General features: G+C 37.0%; 1 protein-coding gene across 1 annotated transcript; it reads right to left on the bottom strand.

The window, feature by feature from the left end:
* Nucleotides 1–2215: 2215 nt before the first annotated feature.
* On the bottom strand, nucleotides 2216–15885 carry LOC101744434 (uncharacterized). Its single transcript, XM_012695986.3, has 8 exons — nucleotides 15759–15885; nucleotides 14137–14289; nucleotides 13098–13233; nucleotides 12523–12650; nucleotides 11794–11919; nucleotides 10507–10671; nucleotides 6882–7106; nucleotides 2216–2367 (listed from the first exon to the last, which is right to left on the bottom strand). The coding sequence occupies exons 1-8, from the start codon at nucleotides 15883–15885 to the stop codon at nucleotides 2246–2248; spliced, it is 1182 nt and encodes a 393-aa protein (XP_012551440.3). The 3' UTR covers nucleotides 2216–2245.
* Between the last annotated feature and the right edge of the window lie 1613 nt (nucleotides 15886–17498).

Here is a 17498-nt window from a genome sequence, read left to right as displayed (position 1 = left end):
CCTATAAAATTCTACTTTAGCACCAACAACGATTTGATATTGTTAGTTCGCAAGCTGAAATCATAAACATGCGACCTAATGGCTGTAAAAGTAGAAAAAAAACATTTCATATATTAAAATATATAACTACCTTTATATATACGCAGCTAAGAGTGGAAACTATTTAATTAATTATATAACTAAGTTGAAATCCTAAAATCTAACAATCTATAATATCATTATCTCGCAGAACAGTTATTATAAATTTATCTTTAATATATTTATATTATAATCTATAAGAATATCTTTAATATTTATCTCTTTTTATTGTCACTTTTTCTTTTCATCGAAATTCGAACGCCAAAAGTCTAATAAAGTTTATACCTCAAAATTTTAATGTTCACGTGTTATTTTGTTGTTCACGTTTGCATACGAAAGAGAAAAATTGGGTTTCAGGGGAAACTTTGTTTTCCTAACGCTGCCATACATCATACTCGTAAATTCGTGAGACTATTTTTTTGACAAATGTAACATCCCACTGGATTGTTGGTCACACTACCAAGGGATCTAGTTACGCTGGTTTACAGGAATACGTTGGATAAACTCGATTTACCTGAACCGTCTTAATATAGTACATCTTGTTCACTCGAGTTTTAATGAGTGATATTCAACGGAACGTGATGAAGGAAATGTTAAATTTAATGTTTCGTCTCGTATGGAATATCAGAGTTAATATTATGTAGATATATGGATAATTAAAATTATTATATTGAGAATTAGATTAGAATTAGTCTGCTGAATATAAGAAAGATTCAAAAGATCAGACACACAAAAATCAGAGAAAAAACAAAATCTATAGATGCTCTTGAATATGCCAGAAACTTGAAGTGGAAGTGGGCTGGTCATGTAGCCAGACTTAAGGACCAGAGATGGACTGCAAGAATAACTGCATGGGAAGGGCCGCAAGGGAAAAGAAAAAAGGGTCACCCGATATCAAAATGGGAGGATGATATAAAAGCTATCGCTGGCCCTCGATGGATACAGGTAACCCAAAATAGAACCAAATGGAAGGTCTTGGAGGAGGCCTTCACCGTGTTTAATGGGTTCCTGCCAAACATAAGTGAAGAAAATTAAAATTATTATATACCTATTTACTTTGTATTTTAGCAGGAAATTAAAGGCTTTTTATTTTATTTTTTATTATATTGAGAATTAAAACGAATGTTTCCACATAGGTAGACGATACTAAGGTATTTAATGAAATGTTTCTTAGTAATAGTGCCATTGGGAGCTACAAATCGAATTGAGACCGAGAAAAGCTGACCTGTATTTTCTTTGTGGCCTTACGGTGGCATCGTTTCTTTTGAATATTTTATGCTCAATAATATCTGTCAAGTATTAAATTATTTTACATCGATTACAATGTAGATAATAATAGATGTTAATTGAACGAGAATAAATCGAAGTAAAACGATTTTTTTGTTTCATTTTATGAATTAGTAGTTGACAATTGTTGTGTGGTACTTCGGGCAAGATTTTTGACTTCGTACCATAAAATACTGACTGGAGTACTGGTAAGGGGATGCGTGAGTCAATTTTATGATAGATTGTACTCGTTTAGTCATAACCTCTCTGGAGTCTGGGTTTCACTAGGAGCAGAGGAAGCCACAATAAGCAATAGTTGTTATCATAAAAAAATCGGTTAACTGTAAAGTCGGTTTACTGACGATAGTTGAACGTGACAACGTCATAAGAAAATACTGATGGAATGGTTTCATTTTTAAATTATCGCAATTATCGTTGCGATAAACAAAGTGAATGTGCACTTTTCACTGAACTTCATACTTGACGAAAACATGTACGCCTCAGAGCGAGGTAACGCCGCATGAGTCATGTTTTTTCGTGCGTGCAGCCGGCTCCATCGAATTTTAAGATGTTGTCACGTCAAAACTTAAAGGCCGCCACCCACCTTGAGATACGAGTTCTAAATTTCAGTTTTTTGTTCGTCGAATGTATACGGAAATAATATTCTTAACGGGACTTCAAGTTTTATTGTGAAGCCGTATGTATACTTTACGTAAATTTTGTGACGCTCCTGAAGTTTTATGTGAAACGCTTTCCCCAAATCATTTGTCACGTTTGACATTTACCAGCATTCCCTATTGTTACACCCGCGCAAACACGTTTTAGTTACGTAGGTCTACACAAATGTTTGTTTTCAAACGAGCTCATAGGATTGTGTACTTTAATTGCATACAATTTAAAACTAAATTACGTTGTTGGTGCAAGGCTGTTGAACGAAATTGAGGCAGAATCCACGGTTGTCAACATCTATCGGCGCCTCCACATTGTCCGCGTGGAACCATAGCCGAAACGGCTTCACCGTACCTGTACGAATGGAAAATTGATGTACATTAGTTCTATTAATAAAAACAAATTTAAATTGTATCAAATTATATATTATAATAGCGACCCGCCCTTTGGAAACAGAGACGACGATGATGAAGTAAATTTTAAAGTGTTCCAAACGTCGACCATTAAATGAAAATAATAAACGCGAAATGATTACAAATCGTAAAATCTGAGTTACATATAATTGTATCTAACGAAACGCGAAAACCGAAGAAAATGCTACTATACTCTATGAGTATTGTTACGCCGGTAAGAGTAACGCCATCTATCGTCGAATAGTCGAACGAATATCGAAGGATCTAGTAGCATCTAGAACGCTCGAGAGGTACAACGCCATCTATTGTCGGATAGCGAAAACACAATACTCGACTTTTGTAGAATATTCTCGATAATTCTAGGGATGTGGTATCGCCTATAAAAGCGTTATAGAGATGGCACGCAGCCAGTCAGTGACAGGAACTACTCGAAGCGAAACAGCGAACGGACTACCTGAAGCGAAGCAGAAGAAGCGAATTGAGAATTTAAAAGTGTCTGTGTAGTGTTTTAAGTGTTCTAAGTGCTAATACAGTGTTAACTTGTAATTCGGTAGAATTTTTATTTATTCCGAACCCCAGCGTGTAACAGTATGTTACGATGTTATCTTCAAACCTCTTCCAGACATTCTATTTGGTTATGAATTTGCAAACGTTTATGATTTACGTCAAAGGGAAAATCATGAACCGAGCGAGTGCTATTGCTCGGTAGACCGACGTTCTGAATGTCATTCATCGGAACTTAACTTGAAAAAGCGTTAGCAAGATTCAGGCATCTGTCAAATATATTGTATTCAGTGATAGGTAACCGCCACAAACGTGTCAATGCCTAATGACCAAAATCCAGGCCAGATCCGGAAAAAATACTTGACATTAAAGCCTGTTTTAACCGACTTAAAAAAAGGAGGAGGTTCTCAATTCGACTGTATGTTTTTTTGTTTGTTTCTTCATATCTTTTGACTGGATTTTGATGATTCTTTTTTTATTAGAAAGCTGACGCTTCCGGTATGGTCCCATTTCAATTTAGTTTAGTTCTCATAATGGTATCCATGAGAAAACCATATAAGTCTTAAATTTGCATTAAGTACGTGCGCGACAAATAGATGAATAACTCAATAACTCAATATCACGCCAACCGATTTCAATGATTATTGTTTTTAGTGTATACTAATTTGTTTTGGAATATCTTTTTTTTTTTCTAATAATTGAAGTCGGTTTTTATTTTTGTTAAATTTTATTATTGTTTTTAAATTATATTTCTATTTCTTTTACAGCGATTATTATTGTATAGGTGTATATACGGAAAGCAAAGGCAAACGCTATTAACCAATCTAAAATACATAGTCGAAGCGGTGTGTTTCCAAAAGAACCGAACGGGAAGAGTAAACGGTCGCCATCAATAATAACTACGATTGAAACAATATGAACAAGAGAGAAACAATCACAGCGTACGCTTTTAGTCGGGTACACAGAATTAAAAATCAATTTCCACGTCCATTGTGAGTGAGTAGTACCGTGCTGGGACAGATTTGATTTTATCATGTGCAATCGAAGTGTCCGGCGTTCGAGCGGAAGCATCCGTATGCTTAGTGCGTGTTTTTTAACGTTCACGATAGCGTAAGAGTTAGCTCATATTTGTATGGAATGGGATCGTTTGCGTATGTTTGGGCGCTGTTTAAATTGCATAAAAATTCGGCTTAACTTTTACGCTATCGAGTACGTTAAGAAACTCGCACTAAGCACACCGATTTGTATACGCTTCACTTTGCTTGTTTGTCGTAACAAAAATGCGATGGGGATTAAAAACGTTTGTACTGTAAAGTGCAAGAGGAGATCGTGTTTGCTTAATCATTTTTCTTTCTGCGTCCATATACGCGTAATGTAAGCAAACATTTCATGAGGGCGCACATTGATCGACATAACGTCCGGGACGATGTTATTCCGTAATGAATATCTATATATTTTGTTATTGCCTATACATTATTACTATTACTGGTGGTAGGACCTCTTGTGAGTCCGCACGGGTAGGTACCACCGCCCCGTCTCTTTCTGCCGCGAAGCAGTAATGCGTTTCGGTTTGAAGGGTGGGGCAGCCGTTGTTGTAACTATACTGAGACCTTAGAACTTATATTTCAAGGTGTGTGGCGCATTTACGTTACAGATGTCTATGGGCTTCAGTAACCACTTAACATCAGGTGGGCTGTGAGATCGTCCATCTAGCAATTTAAAATTAAAATTTGAATGGACGAGCTGACAGCTAAACTAGTGTTAAGTGTTCATCGAAGCTCATAGATATTCTGAACGTAATGCCGCCACCTATTTAGAGACACGAGTTATAACTCTCAGTTTTATAATGCAACGGCTGTTTCACTTTTCAAACCGAAACGCATTGTTGGTTCACGGTAGAAATAGTTAGGGCGGTGACACCTACCCGAGCGGGCTTACTAGACGCCTCAGGAATCAATAAGGAAGAAAACGTATTAATACTGGTGTTACGAATTGAATATGTTTTCATTCATTAAGTCCTTCCTGTTTGGCGCGTGAGATGAACAATTCCTCTCTTCTAGGAATTCGTTTTATTTCAATATTGTTTTTCCGTTCGATGACCAGTATTCTGAGGCACCCACAGACCGGTCTCATCGTCCAGTGCTTTTTCTGCCGCGAGTAGTATCTTAGCCACTAACATTTAAAAAAAAATACACGCCCGCTGAGTTTGTTGCCAGTTCTTCTCGGGACGGAGGCTAGTTTTTGTGAATTGGCGGTAGTTCTTTTTGACGTTTAGCAAGTATGTACTTTATTTATGTTGAATTTTTTATTTTATTTATTTGATTTGATTTAGCTAAAATCAACATAGAACTTTTTATTTATTGGCAGACAAATAACTAGAATATAAATGATTTCATTTACCAAAAAACTCGACTCAATTAAAAATATTAACAATAAATTGCAGACTTTGTCTTTCGGTTTAGCGGTAATTAGGCTTTAAGGCGTGTATTTTCATTGGTCTCTATAACCTGTCTAACTTTTTTATGTGAATCGGTCATAGCCGTATTTAATAATTACGTTGATAAATTTCGTTACAGATAAGGTAATTATAAGATACAGGTCAAGCTAATAAAAATGTGTCAATAATATTTTAAAATAGCAGTTTAACATGCTAGGCGAAAACCTTGAAAATGTACATATGGGAATAACACGCGGCACTCACATTATTGAATTTTTTTTTTCATCACGCACCTTTTTTTTCCAGACTACGCGTAATTTATACGAGACATTTTAAAATGTTTAGTAAGAAGGCACGTTCATCGTAATTTGAAGTCGTCGTGGCCTAACGGATAAGACGTCCGGTGCATTCGTGTTGAGCGATGCACCTATGTTCGAATCCCGCAGGCGGGTACCAATTTTTCTAATGAAATACGTACTCAACAAATGTTCACGATTGATTTCCACGGTGAAGGAATAACATCGTGTAATAAAAATCAAACCCGCAAAATTATAATTTGCGTAATTACTGGTGGTAGGACCTCTTGTGAGTCCGCGCGGGTGGGTACCACCACCCTGTCTATTTCTGCCGTGAAGCAGTAATGCGTTTCGGTTTGAAGAGTGGCAGCCGTTGTAACGTAACTATACTTGAGACCTTAGAACTTATATCTCAAGGTGGGTGGCGCATTTACTTTGGGGATGTCTATGGGCTCCAGTAACCACTTAACACCAGGTATGCTGTGAGCTCGTCCACCCATCTGAGCAATAAATAAAAATAATAATAAAAAGACACCTAAGCCTTTTGAAGAACATTTCCATGAAGACTTTTTAATTGTCTTTATTTGCAGACGAGCATACAGTCCATCAGATGGAAAGTGGCCACCGTTAGATAGAGGTCAGCAATGCCAGCTGCAGAGCCAACACTGCTGATAATATCATCGCCATTTTGAATATATTTATATTTTTTATTGATTTATATTATGTACCAAAACATATCTGCGCCGTAATCCTAGATTTACAACCTAGAATTCTAGATCAGCAATAAGTAATTGCAATTTAACGTAAATAGCTATTTTGAGTAGTTTTAGAAACATAGAATAAAGTCTACTGACCTTACTTAGTGTCTATTGAGGCCGAATACTATGTTCTTGTCTTCTTTAATAATTTTGAATAGGTATGTTCATTTTTAATTGTTAGCATTACGCATGACTTAGGTTTGTCAAGGTAGTAGTAGGTCATGAGCAATTTACTTACATTGTCAACTTTATAGAAGACCTCACCTTACGACCTTCTGCTAGTTTCTCGCCGTAAACTAATAAAAAAGTATTAAAAACAAATCTCCAGGCTTTGTGCAACGTCCCTAGATGGATAGTTACGTCAGTCTACGGCAACGAACACCGCTTACTAATAAAAACAGCCATAAAAACAACGGTAAAGCTGTTACGGAAATGTCTTCGTGTAATAAAGGACGCTTACTAAGTACTTGCGAGGCTTGCATTGACAGATCAGCAGAGAACGTCCCGCCGCAGATCCTATCGGTGCAAAGAGCTTGATTGGGCTGAATCCGGCCAACGTTTGCCGCACAAGGTACAAGCAGCCAATCATTCGCGCAGTTGTTGGGTCCAGCTCCGGAACCAATCATTGAGTTGACTGGATTGTTGCTGTTTCCGCTCAAAGTGAAAGATCTTGAGCGATTGTTTACTGAAATTAAAGACATTTGACGTTTTTTATTTCACTTTGCATTTTAGTTTATGAGATAGCTTAAATAAGAATCAATTAACGAAAATCATAACAGTAATTTTGAGGCGGTACGAGATCTAACATATTAATTATCGGGTGCTTTCTTAGTTACGTGAATAATCGGCATAAGGCGAGATTCGAGCTGGGTACCTTACTAATTATCTTTACACTATCTTATCTTCGGTTGAAGATGAGAGATGCCATTAAAATCAGATTCATTACATGTTGTCTGTAAAATATCTAAGTCGATACCATCGTCCTAGATTATTTTCGTGGTCACGGATGACTAAGGCGTCGTTCGATGACATTTGAATATTGTCATAACCACCGTCTATTTCTCTATAAAAATATTCTAAGACTTCTAAATTTAATTCCATACAAAACGAACTAATAGTATCTCGAGGTTTGTTCGAGTCAAGTTTTGGTCTTCACGATAATTGGAATTCAGATGTCTCATAAATACTAAACATCTTCTTTATTCAAGTTAGGGCGTTCTGTTTGAGTTCCATAGCCTCGCGAACCACATGTCGAATCAATTTCTTCTCATTAGCGAGTATTTAGATTTTGTCAAATCTTATAAAATATTTGATACCAATGTTCAAAGCATGTTGACAATTTTTTTGTTACTTAAACGGGTTGACTATGTGCAACTTACAAACGCTCGCACGATTTGAGGTCATTATATACGTGAGGGAAGAAAACTGTCATGCAAAAAGAAATGTCAAGGAATACTCATATATCTATATTTACGTTGACTTACTTCAGAACTGCATGTGTGGAATTAAGTAATTAAATTTACATTTCCTCGACTCAGCCCCAAGGCGACTCAACATGATTGACCATCCACTACGAGATACAATTTAATCAATTAACTACCATCGAATGTACATGCAGTATCTATATATTATTAATACGTGAAGCAAAAACTTTGTATCCCTTTTTACGAAAATTGCGCGGACGGAGGAGTATGAAATTTTCCACACTTATAGCGACTATAGAGAAGAAGTGCACAATGCTAATATTTTTTTAAATAATGCATAAAAGATACGTTAAATCAATAAAGAAAACACTACACCCACTACCATGTATTTGACCCACACACGTATGCGTATTATTTATTTATTGTCAAACTTTTGTTCTTGACGTCTGTGGTCAAATTGAGAATAGATTAAATATTGTTTGTCTTTATTAATATTTTTCTATAGTGTAGTCTTGGCGTTGAAAATACAATCATAATAGTGTACAAACTTACAATTCCAATTAATTATAGTCGAATTTCGACTACTGCGGGACCACTAGTCGTTAATGAAAATGTTAAATAATCGCGGCTTAGAATAGAAATCGCGGCTTTGCATTAAAATACATTTCGCCATGAATAATCACATACAAGTGTAATCAGTTTAATATTACGAAAAGCATGAGACGATAAAACGGTCCAAAAAAATCCGGACGGTATTCCAGTCATCCGTGACCATTCCCATCAGGTACGAGGTGTGGGTGCTCGTTTGTCTATAAAAGCTGCTTAACTTTTGAAAGCACCATACTGAAACAGCCATCGAAAATGGCTTATTGAAATCGATTGTAATGAGTGTATCTATTTATGGAAGACTTAAAAGGTATTTTCTCGTCCTTTATTTCGCAGAACGCACTCGAAGTCGATAGCCTACAAGCCGTTGGAAATCTTCGCGCAATAAAATCATAAAGAGAATAAAACAATCACAGTTCGCTAGTGCTCCTCATCTATAACATCCGATAAAATCCTCATTTTAATATCAAAGGTCGTTTGGGAATGCGAAATCACGATCGTTGTTGAACCGAAGTAATCCCAATGCTGTGAGGGAAATGAGACTTCTACTCAAGTTAACCAATGATGTACTCGTGCTAGAAGAGAATTTCTAATCAAATTTACATGCGTTTAAATTTATATTTAACAAAATCTATTTCCAGAAATACTAGGTACACGAATTATTTATTATTTGAATATAGTATTACCAAATTCCAATTATGTATATCGAAGTTTTCTCATTATCCCGACATTATGAATAAGTTTCCGTGGCCCAAAAATAGGATATCAAGTCTATTCTTAGCATCAACCAAACAACCAAAGGTAACATTAAAGGTCATCCTTAATTACTTTTAAAATAATTGACAATTAAAGTTTTAGTTTATCATTAAATTTATACACTCATTAAGATATTGATGTTTTCGATGAGAAATTAAAAAAGTAAATTTAAAACAAATTATTGAGTAAATGATCACTTAAATATAATTTTACAATCGTAAATTGATTGTAAATTAAAAGAAGCCTCGTACCTCGCGAGTGTATAAAATATGTAGTATTCCTGAGAGAAATAAGTGACGTAATTGTCTAATTTTATTTAACTAGAGGTCCCGCAGTAGTCGAAATTCGACTATAATTAATTGGAATTGTAAGTTTGTACACTATTGTGATTGTATTTTATATATAATCACAAATTTCGCCAAGGCTACACTATTAAAAAAATATTAATAAAGACAAACAATATTTAATCTATTCTCAATTTGACCACAGACGTCAAGAACAAAAGTTTGACAATAAATAGTATGCATGCGTGTGTGCGTCAAATACATGGTATGTAGTGTGTGTAATGTTTTTTTTATTGATTTAATGTATCTTTTTTGCATATTTTAAAAAAAAAATTGCATTGTGCACTTCTTCTCTATATTCTCTATAAGTGTGGAAAATTTCATACTCCTCCGTCCGCGTAATTTTCGTAAAAAGGGATACAAAGTTTTTGCTTCACGTATTAATATATAGATGCCTTCGAAATTAGACAATCATGTCACCTTTCGTTGTCTGCTTACTAGGATTTTATTGAAACCTTATTTTTCAACTATCACAGATCGCAGATCGAGGAGACTCATCTAGGCCCGACCTATCAATATTTGTAACTAATATTTACATTTATTCCGTTAAGAATGATAACGTTTATTGGGCCGGTCTTAACTTGACCTTCAAGAGTGTCTGTCAGCCCTCAAGTTAAGTACAAAATTATATTAAGTAAATTTTCTTAAGTAATCATTTCCAAAATTGACCCTATTTATATTTATATAAGATATACGCCTTCATTGAGATTCGATTGGTTTCGTGGTTAGCTATGTAATAAACTGGAAAATACAAGCGGTCATCAAGCATCAGTACAAATATAAAGGTCACCGATCCCCAGAACAATGTGATTATAAAATGTTTGTTAAAGATATTTGAGGTCTGGATCCTGTAGCACGGTGCTTGTGGATGTCCAATGTTTATATTAACTCACATTTTAATAGGATTTGTCAGAAGCGTGCAAATTTTTTTAAAGACTTTTAATTTTAAATATACCTTGGTCGGGGCAGGCGGTGTACAGGATACCGCAGAAGTTCCTCTCCATTCTGATGCAGATGCCGTAGTCTTGATTACTCAGCTGGAATCCTGAGGCTGGGTCATAGTTGAAAGAGCGTAATTGACCAGACACGCCCGTGTAGTACTGGAGGCAGCCTTCGTCAGCTGTTATCATTTAAACAGGTATTTAAAACATTGGGAATAATTAAGGTACCATCTTTGAAATGTTTCTCTTAAAAACGTGAGCTGACCAAGAGTGAAGTGACAATCAAAATTTAATGGCAACATTTCCCACCATTACGAGTTCAAGCCCTCAATTGCATTGATTTTTCCAATCACTGTCCTCGCCGAACCCGTCACTTGCGACGAAGGGCTCGACGAGTAAATTAACCCATAGATACAGCCCACTAAGTTTCTCGTCGGATCTTCTCAGTGGGTCCGCGTTTCCGATCCGGTGATAAATTCTGCGAAGCACTGCTCTTGCTAGGGCCAGTATCAGCAACACTTCCGGGTTGAGCCCCGTGAGCTCACCTACTAGTTCGGTAGATCTAGAATAACCCTTCGAGGTTACTAGAATAGGTAGGAAAAAAAATTGATTTTGATCGGTGTGACCATGTCTCTATCTATTCTTTATTATAAACTCGCGAAAAGAATCCATTAACTAAATGTGAAAATCTTCAATAATTTACTGTGGATTTCAATTAATATACTAAATGAAATAATGTACGCCTTAACATACTTCGTTTGACAGTAACACACTGACTTAAAAACATATGATGAATGATCTTTACCTAGTTTTGTAATTACAAACAATTCGTCAAAGTTTAAAGAATAAGAAAATAAGAAACACGACGTACTCGTATTAAGCGATGCGACTAGGCCATTGTTCAAATTACAGGCGGGTACTAATTTTTCTAATGAATAAACGTACTTAGCTTATATTCACGAATAACTCCTACTATGAAAGAATATTATCGTGTAATAAAAAATATCTGCGAATTAATGCTCGTGAGGCGACTTGTGAGCGTGCACGGGTAGGTAATCGGGTGGACAAATAATGGTGTACTGAAATAGCTTAGACAGTCATAGAAATCTTGTAAGTCCAACAAAAGATACCATCTTCATCCTAGTCGTTTGCACTGTTGGCAGAGTGGCTATCATTGCGGGTAGAGCGCTTCGCAAGACGTCGCCATTCCTCGCGTACTACTTATGGCCTTTCTTGTGCACTCGTTGACGTAAAAAGATACCGTACTTACATATTGATGATTCATTAAATTCATAACTCACCCTTATAGGTTGAACTGCAAGGAATCTGCGTGACTTTGACTTTCCAGATTCTTTCGAACGTATTCCCGCTGGTTACGAATGTTAACTTAACCGGATTTGTTGTTCCGATGCCCGCGTCTATGTACACTGGAGGAAAACATTTTCACGGATTAGCACCTTCACTGGGGAATAGGTCCATATGGACCCGCCACGGTACTTTCAGATGGTGCGGACGAAGATAACTATGTCCCTCTCGCTGGTGAGAACCAATTATTTCAGTTCAGATTATACAGTAGGTATGTTATCTCAAAGTTATAGCATTTTAATGTACGCAACCCAATTTAAAGTTAAGGAGCGAAAATATGTAATCATTGAAATGTCAAGATCTATGAAGGCGACATCTTATTGTAATAGCGTTGTAAGTGTTGTCATTCCTATATTCAAAAACCTTTATATATGTACATAAAGAAAAAATAATAACTTGTACATAGCCGTAGTAAAACTTCGACGTAGCTTACAGAGTAATGAATTTCTTAATAATTAAGTTTATTTTCACAGATTCAATGCCCAATACGGCTGATGCTGTATTAATGAGTAAATACATTGAGTTTGACTGGACTTCGTAGCGCTTGGATTCTGAAGTTTGTTTGAATTTAATATCGCCACTCCGAGTTTCTTCGAAGACGGTCCGACTCGGCTGGACTTTGTACATATTTGATTTCTACAGTTTTGTATTTGGCTATACTCAACTGTGATGCCCTTGGTTGACTCCGCAGATGGCGGGGACCGGGTTACCACCGGACACGATGAACTGGTCCTGGTTACAGACATGGTTTATTGGCTCGGGTCCCGCGATTGTGAATCGATCGAAATCTAATCTGTTGAAGGTTTAACAAAAACAATAAGAACGAGATACTAGGTCCGACACTTACATTTCAAAAGCATGACTGCGTTAGCTATTAGTATAGTAGTAGCAATTAGTATAGTAGTAGCTATTAGTATAGTAGTAGCTATTAGTATAGTAGTAGCTATTAGTATAGTAGTAGCTATTAGTATAGTAGTAGCTATTAGTATAGTAGTAGCTATTAGTATAGTAGTAGCTATTAGTATATTAGTAGCTATTAGTATAGTAGTAGCTATTAGTATAGTAGTAAAGGCAGAAACAAGGGTTGTATAAAAAAGTTAAGAATTTTCAAATCGCGATTTGTTTTTGGGTTTTATTGTAATTGAAATAAAAAAAATCGACCGATATGGAAAGGCCAAGATGTGGCAGGATAACCGTTACGTGTAAATAAATAAACGTGGGAACGATCAGACATAGTTACCTTATCTGACATACGTCAGGATGTGATTTTATGACAGTGAGTTCGCAGGATCCCGTACCGTCGTACGATGAAGGATACGCAGAGCTGACGAAGTAAGTTCCATTCTCAGACGTCGTACTCCCACACGATGTCATGACTGAAGATAATTGAGGTAATCAATCGATTTGTTTTCCAAACTAATCACGTTTATTTCTGAACTCAATAGCAGCAAAATTCGTTAAAGCTTTTCGAGAAATATTGACACGAAGCTTATATGATACAATTAAAGTAAATCGTTTTTTTATCTAGTTGTAGATTGTGTTGTAACAACGTATTAGTAGAGTAGCACTATTGCCTATTTCTGCCGCGAAATAGTAGTCAGTTCCGCCTTACGAGATGGGAAAGCCGTTGCTTAAACGGTAATTTCCAAGGGGCTAATAATAATAAGGTAATTTTCTATCAGCTCCGGTAACCACTTGACACTAAATGGGCCGCGATTTCGTGCATCTGTTCGATAGGTGGTGGAGTCTTCGAACCCCTCAGCTTCTTACCGATTTGTCTGAATGCGTCGCGATACCGGTCCAGTGGTAGAATCAGCGAGGCACTTTTTTAAGAAGCTTCTTGCTAGTGCATATATTAGCAAACCCTCCCAGGTTGAGCTCCGTGGGCGCGCCCATCAGCCATAATATATCCTCAAAGCTACTGGCAGATAGGTAGGCAAAAAAAGAAAATTCCGTTTTCGTATTTTACGTTTTTATTTATTTATTGCTTAGATGGGTAGACGAGCTCACAGGCTACCTGGTGTTAAGTAATTACTGGAGCCCATAGACCTACAACGTAAATGCACCAGCCACCTTGAAATATAAGCTTTTAGGTCTCAAGTATAGTTACAGCGGCTTCCCCACCCCTCAAACCGAAACGCATTGCTGCCTCACGGCACAAATAGGCAGGGCGGTAGTACCTACCCGCGCGGACTCACAAGAGGTCCTACCACCAGTATTGGTTATTAAGTGACTTCACTCACGTAATACTGGCTCGTTCTTTGATAATTGATACTCACAGATACAGCACAGTCCATAGCCGTTGGCGCAGTATCCATTAGCAGAGCCACCTCTGGTTGAGCATTCTCTTGCTGTCATACAGGTGCCGTTGTCACCGGAGGCTCCAGCGCAACCACCGTTTGGGAATGTCACTACAGTGAAAAGCGAGAGGACTGGAAATACAAAAAAACGACCGAACGAATAAGAAAGTCACCAAACAATACCAGCAGGGAAGTATTTTTTTTAATTGCCCTTGGATTGCCATTTTTTAATTGCCCTACCTAGTGGTGAGTGTTTACCGTCGCCCATGGACGTTAGCAATGCTAGTGCTAAGTGCTAATGCTAGTGCCAAGCCAATGCTTACAGTTAAGTACTTTCCAAACTGCTACTAAAAACTTGGTTGAAAAATTGAAGTGTTTTTTTTTAGTTGCCATTGGAGGTAGACGAGCATACAGACCACCTAGTGGTGAGTGGTTACCGTCGACCATGGACGTTAGCAATGCTAGGGCCACAGCCAAGCTACTGCCTACTGTTAAGTACCCTCCAAACTACACTAAAAACTTGGTTGGAAAATTGAAGTGTATTTTTTTTATTTGCCCTTGGAGATAGAACGAGCATACAGATCCCCTAGTGGTGAGTAGTTACCGTCGCCCATGGACGTTAGCAATCCTAGGGCCACAGCCAAGCCACTGCCTACCGTTAAGTACTCTCCAAACTACTACTAAAAACTTGGTTGAAAAATTGAAGTATAATAAAGTATTAGGTCAAAGTAATAAAATTTCTGGTTTGTAGTCGGTCCTTGAAAGGTTTGCAATTTTTTTAAGTTAATTAAACATTTTGAAGTTGTTAAAAAATACGTTGCATGATTCCGTAACACAGGTATTTGCTCAAGCTGATAAAAGAGTGAAAGATACATAGAAAAGTGTGAAACTTTTATAGAATTTGGATTCATATAAAATAAGGTATACCTTGGTACGTATAGTTTAATTCGCGTGCGTATTGTCGGTTCTTAGAATGGAAACAAGATGTTAATTACGTTACGTAGACAATGTATGTATGAAGTATGTAAATGAAGTGTAGACACAAATTAGGCTGTAGCATGAAACATGGAAATTTTACGGCTTTTTCGACGTTAAACATTCGAAGCGTCAGAAAAAATAACTTGTAATTAATAAACCTAAGATTATACCGTAAAAATAGCTATCATTTGTATCTAAGACTGTCGAAAATCAAAGAAAACTCTACTACTGTACTACATAATTGTTTCGATAGGAATACTTCGTCACAATTTTAAATCAATAACACAATATATCATCGCCAAGCATGTGACTAGGAGACGTATGGAAATGGTAGTGCACGGTAGAGGGGGAAGAGGTCGACCGAAGAAGACATGGATGGTATGTTCAAACGACGATATGAGAGGGAGAGGAGTGAGTGTTGAGATGACGGCTGATACAAGAGAATAGAAAAAAAATAATTGCTGTGCCGATCCCACCTAGTGAGGTAAGGTGGAGACAAAGAAGAGAGTATACCATCACCATTGAAATGCTGGCGCGTAAAAGAGATGACGATATATAGTTATACGCAATGTTAAGCAATTCATGTAACAGAAGAGAATTGTAATATGATTTTTGGCACTCACAGCGACTTTCCTTGGGCGCTGCAGGCCAAAATCTTCGTTCTTGTTTTATGTCGTAATAATTCTTTTTATAGCTTCGATTTAATTTTGGCAATGAAACACCATTCAACATGCCTGTACCGTGCACCATTTCTTTTGCATCCTGCGATGTAGCCAACTCTATAAACCTAAACAATATTGGCAGGTAATAAAATTTCATTTTTTTTTGTGTAAGCTAGGCAGTTTATTTGTATACTTTCAGCTGGTAGCGTACGAATGGAAATGTTTTATGAAACACAAATAAAGCGGCCATTTTAATATATATATTATATGTATAGGAGTAGGGGAACAATGGTGTTAAGTTTCTCCTATTATGGGACATTTGTGACAATGCACGTTTTGTTTGTACAGTTTCCTGGTGAGTGTGTCTGCAACGAAACGGAACGCTTTTCCACTTACATCATGCACGTTTGATAATCACTTTATTAATTAGTGAACGCAGGTTGCGAGTTAGTAAGTATTAAAATAAATAGAGAGGTTAACGTGATCATAACGTGCTGGCAATTATGAGCACTTATGAACAATCTTATTCTATAGCCAGAGATACTCACCCGCCGTTCTCGTTTGACAATCGAGGTCAAGCAGCATCGGAAGTGGTCAGTGCTGGGATTGGTGACCGCCTGGGCAAACTAGGTGATGACGGCTTTTAATCTCTTTAGTTTCTCACCGGATCTTCTCAGTTGGTTGCGAGTCCGATTTTTTTTATTGCTTAGTTGGCTGGGCGAGCTCAGACCTGGTGTTAAGTGGTTACTGGAGCCCATAGAAATTTTCAACGTAAATGCGCCACCCACCTTGAGATATAAGTTGTAAGGTCTCAGTATAGTTACAACGGCTGCCCCACCCTTCAAGCCGAAACGCATTACTGCTTCACGGCAGAAATAGGCGGGGTGGTGGTACCTACCCGTGCGGACTCACATGAGGTCCTATCACCAGTAAATTACTCAAGAAGAATTACCCCGCGATTACTCAAGAAGCATCAGCTCGTGAAGTTGTTGGCAAACATTCCTCTTCCATCTGAGCCCTGGAGCTCATCCACCGTTTCTAGCTAAGCCTTCGAAAAGTCTCTCTAAAATAAACTCTTTCTGTTCAAAGCAAAGTCGCTTAAGGCAATAAAAAATGAAAAATATTAATTTCCCAGTAACAAATTTACTTTAAATATTGCGAAACAACCACCGGTTCGTTTGAAAAAAAAAACGTAAAAAATATTATGATTGCATTTTGAAGTCGACGAGTGTCTGAAAAGCTTTGATGAGATTACGGGAACGCGGTTATTTTTTTCTCGTAGAATTCTAAGTCGATGTTGCTGATAATTTAATATAAAAGGACGACTCCGTACAAAAAACGAGGCAATTCGAAGTGCGAATTGAAGAGAACTAACTCATTCCTCTTATGTGCGTAAGCTAAGCAATTTAAACTTTAAGCGAAGTATTTTACGTCTAACTTAAATATAAATATGTATAAATCTAAAAAAAAGATTAGTTGATTTCGTAATAGGTTTTCATTTGATTTTTCGATCATTGTTTTTTGAAGTGAAAACTCCTTTAGAATCGTTGTGATTTCAAACCGGATGCAACGGAAAAAACGACAGGTAAGAGACACAAATACAAAAATGTGTAGGATGAAGCCAGCAAAGAATGAGACAGAAATATACATACTATTTAATACAGCGCCATCTGTGAGATTTTTTAATACTAACGTGTGTAT

The sequence above is a fragment of the Bombyx mori genome, chromosome 1 (genome assembly GCF_030269925.1).
Source record: "Bombyx mori chromosome 1, ASM3026992v2".
NCBI classification, from domain to species: domain Eukaryota; kingdom Metazoa; phylum Arthropoda; class Insecta; order Lepidoptera; family Bombycidae; genus Bombyx; species Bombyx mori.
The sequence above is the reverse complement of the archived record's forward strand: the minus strand, read 5'-3'. Positions and strand labels throughout refer to the sequence as shown.